At 35.9% G+C, this 18584-nt stretch overlaps 3 protein-coding genes across 4 annotated transcripts; 1 reads left to right on the forward strand and 2 right to left on the reverse strand.

Moving 5' to 3' along the window:
* Window positions 1–345: 345 nt before the first annotated feature.
* Window positions 346–1422, reverse strand: LOC130500332 (rRNA 2'-O-methyltransferase fibrillarin 2). Its single transcript, XM_056995271.1, has 4 exons — window positions 1327–1422; window positions 1064–1240; window positions 778–846; window positions 346–663 (listed from the first exon to the last, which is right to left on the reverse strand). The coding sequence occupies exons 2-4, from the start codon at window positions 1181–1183 to the stop codon at window positions 481–483; spliced, it is 372 nt and encodes a 123-aa protein (XP_056851251.1). The 5' UTR covers window positions 1184–1240; window positions 1327–1422; the 3' UTR covers window positions 346–480.
* A 10336-nt stretch (window positions 1423–11758) lies between these two features.
* Window positions 11759–15170, forward strand: LOC108827848 (protein DETOXIFICATION 16). The gene is made up of 8 exons (XM_018601352.2): window positions 11759–12115; window positions 13177–13721; window positions 13865–13951; window positions 14053–14109; window positions 14190–14428; window positions 14521–14639; window positions 14750–14836; window positions 14915–15170. Exons 1-8 carry the CDS (start codon window positions 11873–11875, stop codon window positions 14996–14998), a joined length of 1461 nt encoding a protein of 486 aa, XP_018456854.1. The 5' UTR covers window positions 11759–11872; the 3' UTR covers window positions 14999–15170.
* A 966-nt stretch (window positions 15171–16136) lies between these two features.
* Window positions 16137–17651, reverse strand: LOC108828298 (sec-independent protein translocase protein TATB, chloroplastic). Of its 2 annotated transcripts, none has more exons than XM_018601950.2 (6): window positions 17304–17651; window positions 17103–17227; window positions 16913–16972; window positions 16679–16844; window positions 16417–16554; window positions 16137–16349 (listed from the first exon to the last, which is right to left on the reverse strand). In XM_018601950.2, the coding sequence occupies exons 1-6, from the start codon at window positions 17485–17487 to the stop codon at window positions 16312–16314; spliced, it is 711 nt and encodes a 236-aa protein (XP_018457452.1). In that variant the 5' UTR covers window positions 17488–17651; the 3' UTR covers window positions 16137–16311. The 2 variants fall into 2 exon arrangements, with proteins under 2 accessions (XP_018457452.1, XP_018457445.1); XM_018601943.2 differs by having other exon boundaries at window positions 16913–16968; window positions 17099–17227; window positions 17304–17649.
* Window positions 17652–18584: the final 933 nt, after the last annotated feature.

Raw genomic sequence — 18584 nt, forward strand, 5'->3', positions numbered from 1 at the left:
TTTTATGTTCTTAATTGTTCAATCAGATTCCTAATTATCTAAGATCTCTTATTACATCAACAATTGTTTCACTCCCAAGCACTCACTCACCAAGAACCTAACCTCTAAATCAACTTTTCGGTTTGTCTTACCGCTAACCTAATCACATTTCAGTCTCATGACTCTCATCCATCTTCGCAACCACATCATAATTTCAGGATTGTAATCTTCATGCTTCCTTGTACTCAATATTCTTGAGCTTACAAATCTAGAAGAAAGTAGATGACTCATTCTATAGGTCTTAACCAATTAATGTGGGTGGTTTATTACATTAGAAATCAGTTTTTTTTTTTGAACAATGTTGCACTTGATGTATTCTAAAGTTTTTTGATGAATATAATTTAACATTTATTTAAAAAAAATGCAAATTTAAGTTTCTTGCAAAACTTCTCGAAATCAGATGTAAATTAAAAACTATAAGTAACGAGATTGATTGGCTAATTAAGCAGCAGTAACAGCTTTCTGCTTTTTAGGCATGCGATATCCACCAACAACACAAGCATGGTCACGCTCAAAAGGCTCTAGAGTTAGTTGCTCTGCTGGTTTCAACTCGTCCGCTTGCAGCTTCTTCACTTCGTTTGAAAATACTATTTCTGCTGGCATTGTTGCGTCTATACAATTCGCCTGAAAAAGGAGAAGAAAAAAAACAACTCTTAATATTAAAACAAACAATGTAACAAAACTAAAAGAGAATGTGACTTGATTTAAATCAGTGGTTGAAGATTTTTTGTTACTGACCTTTATTGAGATCATATAGTGACCTCCAGCTTTGAGAAAGAAAGATGCATTGAGACCTACTATCCGAGCCTGCATAAGTATACATATTCTCATACAGACATGAATCTTGAAAAAAATAACTTACTACAAGAAAATTAATTGCTTATAAAAAGACTCAAAGTAGCATCAAAAACATGGAGTTTGCTGATTTTAAATGTAAATAACTTTTCTATGCAGGCATACAATAGTATTATTCAATGCAATATGGTGATGATACGGTACAATATAATATAAGGTAAATCCAAACCTGATCTGGTTGAGCAACATCAGCAAATATGACATCAACCATGCTCACAAGCATTCTGTATTTAGCAGGATGTCTAGCATCTTCAATGATTGGAACCACATTACGTCTCTTCTGTGCCATGTGCACCAAGTCTCTTCCACTTCTTGGAGAAAACTCAACGGCATAAACACATCCCTCCTACGTACCACCACCAATCATTAAACAAAATATAAGCAAATTACAAAGAAAAATAAATCAAAGGTTAGGGTTTAGGGTTCACTTACAGGTCCAACAATATCAGAAACATGAGAGACAGAGGTTCCAGAGGCAGCCCCAATGTAAAGAACTTTAGCGCCAGGTTTCTACAATTCCAAGAACCAAAGTCTTTAGCTTAATACAAGAGCCAAACCAAAGAAATCCGCTACAGTCTGGTCACACTGCTCCACACGCAACAAAGTATATGATGAGTCACCAAATGGTTCAGTGCTATACCGGCAATCAAAACCGATCGAGTGAACAAACCAAACTCAAAGTCCATGGATTGATTGACTCAATATTTTAGTTGTTATTTTCTTTGTTTCAGCAGATAATCAAGACGTGGTTTTGCTTCCTAAACTTTAGGATCAAGCAATTCATGTCTCACGTTTTATTTCACGTTTTCCTCAATTCCATGCTTAAACTTTGCTTCCTTGTTTGTAGGAACTACTAGTTTCAATTTGCTTCTTATATAAATGAAAAAAGCCAAAAAAAGGCAGAGAAATTCGCTCTAGAGTTACGTGTGTTCTAAGTTTTATTTTGCAAGTGCTTTTTTTATCAACAATTATAATCTTGACGGAGCGGAAGTGCCGTTAGTAACCGATAATGCGAAGGTAACGTTGAATTCTAAAAATACCCGTTAGCTAAGCCTTCTTAAGTCTGTTGAATTCTTCAAAGAATACCCAGAAGTAAGGATTCAAGAGTTAGTTTAAAACCAAAGCTCTAGTTTATAAAAATCAATATTCAAAAGTTGTGTCTCTCACAAACCAAGAGATCACTATATATAGGGACACAAAGTCCTAAAGCCAACATAGAAAAGGAAACTAAACTTATTTAAGAAAAGGAAAACAAAGCCAACTAGAAAAAGGAAATAGAAACCTAATCGTAAAAGGAAACACGATGTACGCTACATCAGGTCTCCCCCGGTACGGAAGATTCGTCCACGAATCCGGACAAAATGACGTCATCAGGTTCAAACTTGAAGAGATGCTTGACGTTGAAGACGTCAGCAGTGCGAATATGAGGCGGGAGAGCCAATCTATACGCATTCGGACTGATCTTTTCAATGACTTCGACTGGACCGATCTTCCTAGGTTTTAACTTGTTGTACTGACCCACCGGAAACCGTTCCTTAATAAGCACCGCCCAAACATTATCACCAACTTCGAAATGCACCTCTCTGCGACGCTTATCTACTGCGCGTTTGTATTTAATAGCTGTGCCCTGCAAATTATCCTGAGCTTGAGCGTGAATATGGGTAAGTTCATCAATCAGCTCCACCGCACGACCATGGAATTCATCAGGACGAGGCAGCACGGACAGAGCCAGAGGACCTCGAGGAACAACGCCATAGACGACTTTAAAAGGACTAAAACCCAAACTCCGGTTATTAGCGTGATTGTGGGCGAACTCCGCTTGACACAGAAGAGAATCCCAAGACCGGAGATTATCACCAACTAAGCATCTTAACATATTGCCCAAGCTACGATTGGTGACTTCGGTCTGTCCATCGGTCTGAGGATGGTACGCAGAACTCATATTCAAACTTGTCTTTAGCTGTTTCCAAAGAGAACGCCAGAAGTGTCCAATGAACCTTGAATCTCTATCAAACACAATAGATAAGGGAAGACCGTGGAGACGATAAATTTCTTGAAAGAAAAGTTGAGCAACCTGCAAAGCGTCCGTTGTCTTCTTACAAGGAATAAAATGCGCCATCTTGGAAAATCTGTCGACGACGACAAAAATAGAATCATGACCACGCTGAGTACGCGGAAGACCAAGAATGAAGTCCATGCTAATATCAGTCCAAGGCTGCGTCGGGATCGGTAATGGCAGGTACAACCCGGCATTAGAAGCATGACCTTTCCCTTTTTGACAAGTCGTGCAGCGTAGGACGAACCGTTCCACATCGCGACGTAGTGTAGGCCAAAAGTATGAATCAGTAACGAGCTTAAGTGTCCGATCCCTTCCAATGTGACCTTCGCCATGTAGCTCCTTGACAATTTGCAGCCGCCAACTACAGTCGGGAACACACAAACGATTGCCCTGAAAAATGAATCCATCGATTAGAGAATAATCAGACCTCACACCTTGCTTAATGTCGCGAAGGATCGGAGAGAAGAACAGATCCGTGTGGTAAAGCTCCGCGAAGCATTCAAAACCGAGGACGGAGACACGGAGAGTAGACACCAAAGCATGTCTGCGACTTAATGCATCAGCTACTTTATTCAGTTTGCCCGACTGATGTTTGATAACGAAAGTGAACTGCTGCAAATAAGCTGTCCAAGAGGCATGTCGGGAAGAGATTTTATCTTGTGTTCCCAAATATTTTAAGGCCACATGATCTGTAAACAGAATAAATTCCTTGTGGGCCAGATAATGGCGCCAATGCTTGATGGCTTGGACGATTGCGTAGAACTCTATATCGTAGACGCTGTAACGACTGCGAGCTCCAGCCAGTTTTTCACTGTAGTACGCTACGGGACGACCCTGCTGACTTAAGACTGCACCAATACCTAATTTGGAAGCATCGCAATGGAGCTCAAAAGGTGCATCAAAGTCTGGAAGGACCAAGATGGGAGCCGACGTAAGCCTATCCTTGATAAGTGTGAATGCGCGGGCTGCCTCCTCTGTCCAAAGAAACGAACCACTCTTCATGCAATCCGTAATTGGTGACATAATGGCACTAAAATTGTGAACGAAACGCCTGTAGAAAGATGCCAAGCCATGAAAGCTTCGAACTTCCGAGATTGAAGTCGGTGTAGGCCAAGATAACACTGCTTCAACCTTACGTGGATCAACACGAAGGCCGCTTGAGGAGATAACATAACCGAGGAAGAGAACTTCTGTCGCACCGAACTCACACTTTTGCCTTGCCACGAACAATTGTTCTTTTCGCAGCGCCAGTAACACGTCGCGGAGATGAGAGAGATGCTCCTCCATCGTGGTGCTAAAAATCAAGATATCGTCAAAATATACGACGACGAAACGGCCTATAAAAGGTCGAAGAGCCTGGTTCATGACCCTCATAAACGTGCTGGGTGCATTTGATAAACCAAACGGCATTACTAACCATTCAAACAGACCTTTACGAGTTTTAAAAGCGGTTTTCCATTCGTCTCCAGGACGAATACGAATCTGGTGGTAACCGCTCTTAAGATCCAATTTTGTGAACACAGAAGCCTTTCCGATTTGATCTAAAAGATCATCTAGGCGTGGTATGGGAAACCGATAACGTGTGGTAATCTTGTTTACAGCTCGGCTGTCAACACACATGCGCCATGATCGATCTTTCTTGGGAATGAGGAGTGCTGGAACCGCACAAGGGCTCAGGCTTTCACGAACATACCCCTTAGTTAGTAGATCCTCAACTTGTCGTCGGAGTTCTTCATGCTCCGCTGGACTCATACGATAATGCGCTCGGTTAGGCAAAACTGCATTGGGCACAAGGTCGATCTGATGTTGAATATCTCGGAGCGGAGGTAATCATGCTGGTAACTCTTCCGGAAACAGGTCTTCAAACTCGGTGAGAATGGAAGCAAATTCAGGCGGACAAGGCGGTATTTGCGTAGGAGTCGGAGTGACGGAGACCAAAGCAAATAACGGCCTTTCTTCTTGCAGTTCTCTTTCGAATTGGGACTTAGAGATGATCATCAAGTTCTGTTTAGATGACACCGGCGGAGTCGTGATCGTAGTAGGAGGTTCCGGTGACGGAAGGAGAGTAATTTTACGCCCCTGAAACATAAACGAATGTGTATTCGTCTTACCATTATGTAAAACTTCACGGTCATATTGCCATGGGCGACCGAGAATAAGGTGAGATACATCCATGGTGGCGATGTCACAATATATATCATCTTTATAAAATGCACCGATCGAGAGGGAAACCAGAGCGCGTTGAGATACGTATACCTCAGCCCCGGTTTGCATCCAAAGTAGTCGGTAAGGGTGAGGGTGAGCCTCGGGTTTGAGGGCAAGTTTGCGGACAGCTTCTTCAGAGACGACGTTTGATGAACATCCCGAATCAATGACAAAGCGGCACACTTTTCCCTTGATCGTACAAGTAGAGGTAAATAACGATGTACGTTGCCAAGCTTCATTTGTTTTTGGCGCAAAACAGTTCCTGCGTATCATGAGGCAAGGTCCTGTATCACCGGCGACTCGGTCTTCTTCAACATCATCATCTTGTTCCTCGTCGCTATCATAGATATGGTCTCCTACTAGTTCCTTATCAGCAGCAAGTAAGCCTCTACGCCCATGAGTAGGACAGGCTGTCTGAATATGGCCACGTTCTCCACAAGAGTAACACCTGAGAGCATAGGTCGGGAAGGTCGCGCCTCCAATGCTTCGTCTGTACGGGTTGCATTTTTAGAGCCTGAAGTTGTCGCTGTCTGAGAAGATGATGATTTGTTGTCATCAGCGGAGGCAGTGTTGCGGGGTCGAGAACTTCCTGACCATTGGTTAGAGTTGGGTCGTGACTGTTGCTCGACAAGCAAGGCCCGTTGGCGAGCTTCAGAAACCGAGCATGGATCAAACTGATGAAGCATAGTCTGTAGTTGAGGTCGCAGCCCGGCTATAAAACGAGCTACTAACTGATCTTCAGAATCATGAATATCAACCCTTGTCAACATTAGGTAGAATTCATTAGCATAATCCTCGACGGAGCGTGATCCTTGTCTAATGTTATGAAATTTCTGAAACAGAAGACGCTCAAAGTTGTAAGGGATGAATGTCTTGCGCATATGCTTCTTTAATTTCTCCCATGACGTGATCTTTTCTTTGCCTCGTCGTGTTCGTGACAGTTTAAGCTGACTCCACCACGAAGCTGCATGACCACGAAAACGTGTCGTGACAAGAGGTACTTTCTTCTGTTCTGGAACGTCTTTGATTCAATGAATTCTTCGACGGCCACAAACCAATCAAGTAGGTCCTCTGGTTGGGAGCCTCCATTAAACTCTGGAAGATCAATCTTAATACCCGAAGTCCAACGAAAATCATTGTTGCCGTGGTGTTGTTGATGATGATGTGGGTTACGATTTTGAGCTCCAAAAGGATTTTCTAGATCGTCGCCCTCAAGTTCGTCGAAGATGGGGTTGTTGTTACGGTGTTGACGTTGAGGTGGGGGTGGGAGGGGTGCGTTTGCTGCATTCGCTGCTAACGCGGCTTGAATTCCTGCTTGAACGCCAGCTTGAATCGAATCAGCCAAGGTCCTGCGGATTTCATCATGGAAGTGTTCTTGAAAATTTTCCAAGAACTGTTGAAAGTGTGTCCACTCGTTGGCTGGTTCCTTGCCTGGTCGGGGAGCCATCGCAAGATCGAAACAATCGATAAGAATCGAAGTTCCAAGTCTCTGATACCAATTGACGGAGCGGAAGTGCCGTTAGTAACCGATAATGCGAAGGTAACGTTGAATTCTAAGAATACCCGTTAGCTAAGCCTTCTTAAGTCTGTTGAATTCTTCAAAGAATACTCAGAAGTAAGGATTCAAGAGTTAGTTTAAAACCAAAGCTCTAGTTTATAAAAATCAATATTCAAAAGTTGTGTCTCTCACAAACCAAGAGATCACTATATATAGGGACACAGAGTCCTAAAGCCAACATAGAAAAGGAAACTAAACTTATTTAAGAAAAGGAAAACAAAGCCAACTAGAAAAAGGAAATAGAAACCTAATCGCAAAAGGAAACACGATGTACGCTACATCAAATCTTCAACAAGTTTTATCAGTGTATATATATATATCATTCTCTGTAGCTGCAGCTTTTGTTTCTTTGGCATACGGTAACCACCGACAACATAGACATGCCCAAGCTCGAAAGGCTCAAGAATCACCTGGATCTGGAGAACACATAGGAGTTGTGGAGGACTGAAGAAGACGACCCGTTTTCTAAGAAAATCATATCGACATCGTGTTTGCTACAGTTACAATTAACTGTTGACTCACGGATTGTGGATCAACGTTGGTCTACAATAAAAATTTGAAAGTTGGTGTATATAGAAACGAAAATGTCAAATTCATGTATGTGATGAAACTACCTTTGAAACCTAGGTACAAGTAGAATTTTACGAACTCTTTAGATATGAGTAATCCTTTTTTCTACTTTCAAGTTATCCTAATTGTTTAGGGGTTGTCCGAATTTTTTTATAGTTGAATTCTGTTGGACGAATTATTTTTGGGTTCGTGTACGGCAGAATTTTTAACTCACGACAACACCACTAGTGGTAACGGGGAGAACTCTGAAGGTTCTCAATTGGACACGTGAATTCCCTTCATCCATTCTTCCACACACACGTGCCTAGTCGTATAATTAATGTGTGTTGATTATGTCTGGGCCACTAATTTGGGCATCGATATATCGCCTATAGTCTTTAATATTTATAAAGTAGGGAAGATTACTATAATAACACTAATCTTTGTTTTTATTACTAGATTAACACTTATTTTTATTTATTTACAAAATTGTTTTTTTACCCGAATTGCCCTCATTTCCTTTGTTAACAAAAAATATATTTACCAAAAATGTCATTAAAATTTTATCAAAAAATAATAATTATTTTCGAAATTTATAAAAAATATACCGTTAAAAACCTGCTATACATGATAACAGATTTATTAATTTCTGGCAAATTAATTTTCTCCGGCTGATTTATCTCGGCAGACTTAATATTGTTATAGACTTTTATGAAAACTCTGCCATACATTACAATAGACATATTTAAGTTAGCAGATTTGTTCAACCCGGAAGACTTTTTTAGTAGACTATTAGTCCTATGATAGCAGATTCTTAATATGTGAAAGATTTCTTTTTGGATCTATGATTTTTCTCACATACTTTTTATATTTTGGCAGATTTTTTTAATAATCGAGATGGCAAACTTATATTATCTTACTTTATCTATGGCAAAGTTTTCGAATAGTATTCTTTATAGCAAACTTATAAGGTAATGTACGACATGGCATACTTTTATGTACGAAATGGCAGACTTTGAGTTCTATGTAGTGACAGATTTTTTTTACATAAACCAGATTCCGGTTTACTAATTGAACATAGTAAGATTAAAATTTCTGATTAAGTAAGGACGAATTAAGCCCAAAAAAATCGATCATTAACTCCTAGGTTTAGCCGTAACATCTTCTCCAAGTCACTTTTTCTTCTTTACCAACAACTGGATTTCACGTTAATCCCAAGAAAAAAATTGATGAAAGGTCTTAAAACAGTTTGCGGTCAGTGGCTATTTGAGAACGGAAGGTGGATATTTCACGTTGATAACATAAGAGGAACCAAAGTAATTCTAGTTGATGACAACCCAAGCTTCGAAGATTTGATAAAAATGGTTTACGGATTACAGATTAGATAGAGGACATGTTAACATTGAACTGAGTTACATGTTCAGCAGGAAGAGTTTGAAGAATCTTACTCTTGACACACCCTCAGCAAAAATTGAGAATATCTGTCAATTGTAAGGTTTCTTCCGTCACCTTTTGTTTCTTTGTTTCTTGTTTCTGGTTATACAGTTTGACTCACGTGTTTCTTGCTTTTAGTTAGACAATTTATTTGTAGACAATTTATTTGTCTCACTTGTTTACTGGTATACAATGTGTCCTCTGTCATGTTGTACTCGTTATCAACATAACCCAGAATTTCAGAAAAGGGATTTAGGGTTCGTCGGATTCAAGTTTGCTACCCTTGTGAATGGAAGCTTTTAGTTGCAGAGAAGGGTGATAAGAAGATCACGAGTCTGGGGGAGTCTGGACCGGGAGATTGAGTAAAAACGAAAGAGACTGAAGAATTTAGAAAACAAGCTATTCAGGGTCGGGAGAAAGAGGTTCCAATTTTTTTTCATCGTAGCTTATGAATGACTGTTTTTAAGATTTGTTACATTTTCTTATATATTTAAAATTGTTTAGGAATGTTTATTTTTAAAATTGATTTAATTCATTTAAAATTAGGGTATTTTGGACTTTAACTCACCTTTTTTATGTTTTTCTTTTTTGGTATGTCATTCTAGTCATTACCTAAAAGATGTGTGTTATTGTAAGTAATTTCCCATTTATAAATGCAAAATGTAGTTGTATGTTTACTAAACTAGTATGTGATAACCCGCGCCCAGGGCCGGCCCTGAGCAATGCGTCATGAAACATTTGCAACAGGTCCCCGAAATTTTCTTAAGAAAATTACATAAACATAAGTCCCCAAAAAAAATTTTCAGACCCCCAAATTTTTTTTTACATAGACAGCGCAACAGGCCCCCAAAATCTCAGGGCCGGCCCTGCCCGCATCACGATGAATTTATAAAAACAATTATATTTGGTGATTATAAAATTTACTATACATTTTTGTATTATTAAATTTTAATAATAGTTAACAAATATATGTCCGCATCTTGTGCGAGATGAACATTGTATATATAAATTATTTCATAGTATTACTTATTTTACGTTCTTTTATATTGTGTAATAACAAATAACATATATATTGAATAATTAAGAAACATTAATTATTAAATATATAATTAAATTGGTGTAAACACATAAATAAAATAAATCACGGTAGTTTATTAACTATCGTTTGATGGTAAGTAAATCTAAATAATCACATTTATCTAGTTTGGTATAATTCAATTTAACTGATACTAAATATATAGTATATTTTAATATGGTCATCTATTAAATGAGATTTCATAATCATACTTTTTATGATCATTGGTATCTTTATATAACAAATTTTTAAATCATTGATAACGAAATTTTCAATGTGAGATCTGTAATAAGTTTATAATTTATAAATTTTCTTGAAAACTCATTACAAATTTTGAAATTAAAACATTTATGTATATCTTGTTATAATACAAATGTAAATCATTAATCATAATTTTGAACAAAAAAGTTTTAACAGTTTTAGTAATTTACAGTCATTTTTAAATTCAAATATAACATATACGAAAAAATCTAAATTTTAGTAAATAATGCTGAGGAGACACAAATTATTAGCAAATATTTGTTATTAAAATCATTAACTGTCATATATATATATATATATTAGCCATATTTAAAGATTCTTTAGCTTTTAATTATTTTTAGTAATTGTACACTTTTAATTATTTTTTTGATTAAGAAAAAAAATGAAAAATAGTAATTGTACACTTTTAATTATTTTTTTGATTCATTTAATAAAATAAATAATATATAATCAGATGGACCAACATATTTTCTGAAAATTCTAAAAATCATTTTAGTGATGACACGTGACTACACTTAAATGTTATAATGCTCCTTAATTAATATATAAAGGATTTTGCATTGGTCTATGTTTGTTTTTAACCTTTTTACATTAAAAAATAGTTTTTATTTGTCCAACATTCATTCAAAATTAGTAAATTATCATTTAAACATGGTTTTGCAACTGTGAACAATATTTTACATGCTTTAAAACCCCACACCGAAGAATATAATTACAAGAACATCAATTCATCCAATCATATTTTATTTGAAAATGTTTAATCAAATTAAAATATTAATCATAATAATTTATCATGCGTTTTCTTAATGGGATATAATTAATAAAATCTGAATCCAATAAATTCTGAAATTAAAATATTGGTTAAGTCATATTTTCTACTCTTATAAAATTAAAATTAATTAATCTTTTAACTTATTCAGTTTACATTAGTCTATGCATGTTTGCTTTACATGTTTTTCACAATAAAATAAACTAATACTTTGTGTTTGTAGATTTGCATTGGTCTAACACAATTTACATATTTTGACTAAACTCACTGGATGATGAATAATAAAAACATCAACTTTAATCTGTTTCAATATTTTATATATGTGATATTTTATCATAAAATATATTATAAATTCAACTAAATTTTTGATTACACTGATACTATTTTTATGTTGTTTACTTTTGTTTTTCAAAAATGAATGATAACATAGACACAAAAATAGATGTTTGTTACTAAATGCATGATATGATGACTACTATTTTTTTTTAACAGAAATAGAATGACACAAAAGTAAGATAAATAATGTAATAATATTAGTTTTAATATTTAATGTCTGAGTAATCGCATGTGATTAAACATATGGCATTTATTACGCTTTATATTTTTACATATATGTTGAGTTCAAAAAATTTTTTAATGAAGTAATTAAGTTATTCTAAAATGTAAGTAACATTTTAATGGTACAACAATACATGATTAAAAGTTAAATTTATGTAATAATATTAAATTAGTAAACCAGATAATAAATTAAAATATAGTCGAAAAATTTAGTGTTGACATGGTGATTACATTTGTATCACTATGCTGCATGTCCTTCTCTGATTGAATAGTACAGTGGACCTATACATAACTAACTAATCACCACGCATCGCACGTGGAGAGTATTTAATAATGTATCACTATTCTACCTGTCCGGTGTAACGCGATATTACAGCTTACCTATTTAATGTTAACAGCTACAAAAATACTAATCCCCACACGTCGCACATGGACAATCCCTTAAAAGTAAAACTAGGAAAGAGAGTTGCTACTGGTCCGTATCATTTGCTATTCTCTGCATAAATAAAAATGAGGGAAAAAGGAGAGGATGCATTGTTATTGCCTCTTCTGAAAGATCAAGAAAAGAAAAGTAGTGTGAAGGAAGAAGTGAAGAAGCAGATATGGCTATCGGGTCCACTAATGGGCGTGAGTCTTCTTCAGTATTGTCTACAAGTCATCTCCGTCATGTTCGTCGGCCATCTTGGCTCTCTTCCTCTTTCAACCGCCTCCTTAGCCACCTCTTTCGCCTCCGTCACCGGTTTCAGCTTCCTCGTCAGTTTTCCTCACTTTTTTCACTCTCTATTATTTATCATACATATATCTCATATTGATTTTTTTTTCTCATATTGATTTCTTGCTAAAGAATGTAACTTAGTTTCTTAAAATCTTTACAAGGAAATCAGGAATAAAGGTCGAAATTAGAACCTTGATTAGGTAAATGGAGATATTGACTTCCAAGAAAATATAATAGTATAATATTTACCTTTAGTGGACTAACCAAGCAACCTTGTTTGAATATAAAACGCGAGGACATCTTTTCTGCCACTCAATTGAAATTTAATAATAGCAAAAATATTTGTCTTTTCTTTTGCTAAAACAAAATATTTGTCATTTTATGGAAAAAGCGAAAACGCCAAGAAAAAAAAATATTCTTAAATGATTGCATCTCTAACCCATTGCTATTTTCACCTCTATAATAGCATTTAGAAGTGAAATTGCTCCAACCCACTTCTATTTCTTCCTCTATAATAGAGATTTTTATTTTTCTCTCTATTTATAGAGGAAAAAATAGCATTCCTCTATTTTTTACTCTATATTTTAGAGATTGCTATTTTAGAGAAATACATTAGAGCATATTTCACCTCTATTATAGAGTTCCCCTATTTTAGAGGTGAAAATAGCAAAATATATTGGAGATGGTCTTAGAGCACCTCCATGATGATACGAGAAAGAAGTTCTAAAAAAATGATCAGTTGCTAATAAAGCAAAAGTGATTGATGAGTTTCTAATATCCATCTAATAAAATCCAAAAGAGAGTTTTTGAAACCTTATTTGATGGGTATTAAAACCCAACCAATCATTTTTGCTTTAATTAACAACTAATCATTTTGTGAGAACCTCCACTTCATATTATTTACGGAGGTGCTCTTAGATCTGAAGTTTTTTTTTTTTTCTTAGATAAAACGACCATCAATGGAACAGTGAATGATGTCCACTGATCCAAATTTTAAATACACAGCGTAGATATATAGAGTTAACAAATTGCGTTGACTGCTTACTTGTAAAGCAAGAAACTATACTAAATTGACCTTTCTCCATTTATTCATGAACAGATGGGAACAGCAAGTGCGTTAGATACACTTTGTGGCCAATCGTACGGAGCGAAGAAGTACGGAATGTTAGGGATACAAATGCAAAGAGCAATGTTTGTTCTTACACTACTCTCTGTTCCTCTCTCCATCATCTGGTATAACACAGAGCACTTCCTTGTCTTCTTCGGGCAAGACAAATCCATTGCTTCACTCTCTGGCTCCTATGCAACATTCATGATCCCAAGCATCTTCGCCTACGGTCTACTTCAATGCTTAAACAGGTTTCTACAGGCACAGAACAATGTGTTTCCTGTGGTCTTCTGCTCTGGAATCACCACTTGTCTTCACGTCCTCCTTTGTTGGGTCTTGGTTTTGAACTCGAGTTTAGGGTTTAAAGGAGCTGCTGTGGCTAACTCTATCTCGTATTGGCTTAATGCCCTTCTCCTGTTCTCTTACGTCAAGCTATCGCCTTCTTGCTCACTGACTTGGACCGGTTTCTCTATGGAGGCTCTACGCGACATCTTCCCTTTTATGAAACTAGCTATTCCTTCTGCACTTATGGTCTGGTAAGTAAAAAACTCAAAAGTAAATAAAAAGAGATGCGGTATCAATATATATATATATATATATATAGAAATTAATGATTCAATTACACGGGGGATCTCTTAATTAGCAAATCTTATTTATTTCTAATGTTGTTTGAGTGCAGCTTGGAGATGTGGTCCTATGAGCTTGTTGTTCTCGTATCAGGCCTTCTTCCAAACTCAGTCATTGAAACTTCTGTTCTCTCAATCTGGTAGGAACAAAATATATAAAACAATATATACTTATCTTCCTAATTTAAGAGTGTTTAATTAAAATTTGGCGTGAGAGTAAGAATAATGTATTTATGTGCAGCGTTAACACATCAGGAATAGTTTGGATGATCCCGTTTGGTCTTAGTGGCGCTGCAAGGTAAACATATATAAACCAAATCATGTAAACATCAAACATATTATACAAACCATATTGAATTTCCCTTTTTATCCTTGCAGCACTAGGGTATCAAATGAGCTAGGAGCAGGAAATCCAAGAGTGGCTAAGCTTGCAGTGCATGTGGTCATTTGCATCGCAATTGCAGAAAGCATAGTGATTGGATTGATTTTAATACTGATAAGGAATCTATGGGGAATGGCTTACAGTAGTGAACCAGAAGTAGTCACCTACATAGCCTCCATGATGCCGATTCTCGCCTTAGGAAATTTTATTGACAGTATTCAATGTGTTCTTTCAGGTTTGTTTTATTTCTTTGGGCTCAAGTAAAGGCACTTGGTTAAGTCTGGTTATCACTAATTATGTTTGTTGATATTTTTACCGGTTCAATAGGGGTTGCTAGAGGATGTGGGCTGCAGAAGATAGGAGCATTTGTGAATCTTGCATCATATTATTTGGTTGGATTGCCTTCGGGCTTGTTACTTGGTTTTCACTTTCACGTTGGTGGTCGGGTAAAATTAAATTTAATACACTCATATTTCAGATTTTTTTTTCTCCAAGTTAACCAATTAATTTTAACTCTAAACAAACAAAATGTGTACTAATCATATTTGACTTGAAGGGGCTTTGGCTTGGAATCGTATGCGCAATGGTTGTTCAAGTTATATGTCTTTCACTCGTCACCATCTTTACAAATTGGGATGAAGAGGTAACCAAAAAAAAGCTTTCTTGTTCCCTTTTTAGTGTTTTCATCCATATAATTGATATTTGATAATTTAATGGATAGGCCAAGAAAGCTATCAAAAGAGTCCAGTCTTCTTCAGGTGTGAAGGATGCTTCAACCGATAACGAGTCAACTGTTGTCTTATGAGAGTTAATGAGAAACCTTATAATTATATATGTGGAGATTGATAATTATACATTTTGAATAACTTAAATAAAAGAATAAATGCTTTCTTTGAATATAACAAGTCGATGTTTGTCACTTATATGTTCAATATTGTAAGCTTTTGATTTTATAAAGTAAACTTTTATAATTTTCATATTATTGTATTATTACGTCACATTTAAATATTTGGTTTCATTTCATAAGAAGTTTTAGGGAGTAAAAGTGTAATTGCTTTTCTATTGGGTACTTTCGGTCTAAACCTAGACTTTTGCTATTCCTATGATTCATTAGAGCACTTTAAACTGTGCTTTCGTCATATCAACATCCTAATTTGGTCACTATTTAATCTACAACACCCTTCAGTAAACACACAAAAAACTTGAAAATGGTCACAATCTGAATCTACGTTTTGGCACATACACAAACCAACTTCTAAAGACTATCTTGAGAAGAAACAAAGACTTTCAAATGCTTGTGATTGAACTAAGAAACTTACAAACGCTAACTGATAGAGACTTAGAACATCTCCAACCCCACTCCTTAATTTATTGTAAAATGAAATGGGAAATTAAACAATAAACAAACAAAAAGATGATTATTTTATAAATAGAGTAATAATTTTTTTTGTTAGTTATTCATTTCATTTCTATTCCATTTTGCAGTAAATTATAGATTGGGGTTGAAGATGCTCTTAGAACCGGATCCTAAGCTACGATGCACGGACGAGATGCTCTATTAGAGCCATGGTTCGATTGCGCAAGTTTAACCAAAGTGAACCCAACCAGCATTATATTTTTCTACCCAGAGCCCGCACCAAACTAGCTCAGAATCGAGGACAATTGCAAAACAACCCTCAAGAAGACTCTGTTGGATCTGAAGAAGAGCTAGGCGTGACAAGCCAGGATTTGAAGCATATGTCATGCGACAGGCTTATTCGTGTCACTTGAACCTTCAAGATGGTAAGTATAATATGTAACAAGTGACTTGCCTTGAATAGGGTAAGTGTAGTTCGTTCTACTTAATGATGCGGTGTTATGCTTCTTCTTCTTTTTTTTCTTTTGGTAGAGAGTTGAGATTTAGTCGATTCCACACGGGCGAAAGACATCTCTGTGCTACGTCATTTATCACTAAGAAGACAACTAATGGGAAAATAAATACACAAATGAGTCAATTTCTGAATCCATATTAAAGATTGCACATAATGGTTTGAGAAAAATGTCCTGAGAGAGAGCTAATAGCTTCATTTCTTTTGGCAGATCAAAAAATATCCATCCTGAAGTCAGTTTTTGGTGTTTTCAATCTTGTCTTGGAGGGGATGTGGCCGTTGATGTACCTGCAGCAAACCGATTTAGATGGGGTTTTTTAAAGAAATGAGATGATTTGCTGTTTCATTCATTTACCTTTGGGTTGGCTTTCTTCGGTAGATGTTTGTAGCTTTTCTTGATCGCCGGCTTCACCTGGAGACAAAGCTTTGAGCTGCTCTTCTGTAATCTTGAGGTAATCCTCGGTTGTGTAAGCTTTTGGTGATTGAACATCATCTGCTTATTTATTTTCAAGGAAAATCAGCTTAGCTTAAACTAGATTCCACTCATGAAAACACCTTGTATCTAAACAAATCAAACTGCTTATTTAACATTTCAAAACTAGACATAGACCACTCACTCGGGTCACTTGCAGCAGTCACGGGATCTTCAGTGCGAGGAACTGGTGTTGGTGGTGGTGGAGGAGTACCAGTGTTCATTCTGTTCTGGTTGTATACATTTGGAGTTGAGATTTCATCGAGTCCAATCTCACGCTCAAGGGTGCTTTTGAAATCTCTTGAAACATCCTTCAGAACAAAAAGCCAATGTAAGCCAATACAGAAAATAAATAAATTAAAAAAAAAAAAAAACAAACCTGTAGCTCTCTAATAGTGGGCTGAAACGTACGCAGTGTTTTCCCAAGAGTTCGAGCTACCTGCACGGATCATAGCCCCATTCAAGCTCGATTAAAGCCAAAACCTCTCTATATCTAGAGCTTTACCTATACTCCAATAAGTAAAAGTATAAACTTAAAAGAGTAATTCAATAATTTACTACTAACCAACCTCTGCAAGGCCTTTAGGACCAAAGACGAGCAAAGCAACAACTCCAATTACCAAAGCCTCAGGTGCTCCAACGCCAAACAGAGACGCACGAATCACCATGCCCTTACTACATCTTCTCTTCTTCTCTGCACAACAAACCGAACATATTATCACAAAAAAAAAAAGAAATCGACTTTGTGATGATATAGAGAAATTCGAGACCTGGGTTTGAATATTTCGGCGAGATTGAGATGCCCATATGCTTTAGACCAATGTAAGGAGAGAAACGAGAAGAAGAACCCAAACATGAAGAGAGATAAGGTTTCGAAGTTTTGTAAGAAGCGAGAAGGTGAGACTTTGTAATCGTTGGTGAAGAAGATGCTATAATCTGAGAGGCCATGGCCATGGGCAGCTTCGAAATTTTTATTATTACAGTTTTTGTCTGTGTTAGCTTCGAAGAATCTTAAGACATAACTCACTCCCTCACCTTCATCAGGACCAATCCATGTCCATTAGCTTGGAGAAAAAAAAAGGATAAAATGGAAATCTCAATTATCCTATGGGAATATCTGAACGAGAAAGTCGCAAACACACAAGTCTTGTTTCTCTAATCTTTTTTCATTTTGCAAGGAAATGGGCTGTAGAGACGGACGGATAATAAGTTATTCATGGGCCTTGGTTAGTTTACTCGGACTTTAGTTGATTTCACCACTGTTCTTTTCAATTAAAGTTTTGATTAAAGAAAAACTATGAAATATCAAAACTATGTAACTATTAATTTATAAACTTATTGTTTCTAAAAAAAAAGTTAGATATATTTTTTTACGATATTACATATTGATTAAAAAATTAGATTTGAATTTCATCTATTTTATTAGATTATTAATTATTTGAAACAGTTAGGTGAATGGTTCGACTATATCAAGTGATTTAGTTTCTATCTACAACCATAATAATGATGTTTTATGTAATTTTTAAAGCTAAAGCAATAAAATTAGAGAAATGACTGTGTTAACCTTCTTTTCTAAAGCAAAAATATATTGTTCTAGGATTTTTTAAAATATATTGGAGTTGTCTAATAAAAGATATGAAAAAAGTAATCTGAGACTGAGTTATTTTATAATATACTAAGGTTTGGTCCGTCTTACGGGTGGGTTAGTAACCGAAAAACACATAAATATATTATCAATAAGGTATTTCAAAATTTTTAGCTTACCTAAATTTAAGGTGATTTAAATTTTACGTTTTATTATTGTTATCATAGATTATATTTATCTTATCCGTCTGCACTACATGTGAAATATTTGCCAGTTTTCCAGTGACTGGATTGTATTCAATTTCAACATTAGTTTCAAGATGATAAATGTGGATTGGAGTATAATAGTGTGTGTTTGTTATTATATACCCTTGAAATGCTAATGTAACATTGCCATTAGGAGACTGTTAAGCTTATTGAAATGATTTATTTGGATGTTTGTCATTTTGTGCTTCTGTTTGCATCGT

This window comes from Raphanus sativus, chromosome 2, assembly GCF_000801105.2.
Source record: "Raphanus sativus cultivar WK10039 chromosome 2, ASM80110v3, whole genome shotgun sequence".
Lineage (NCBI taxonomy): Eukaryota > Viridiplantae > Streptophyta > Magnoliopsida > Brassicales > Brassicaceae > Raphanus > Raphanus sativus.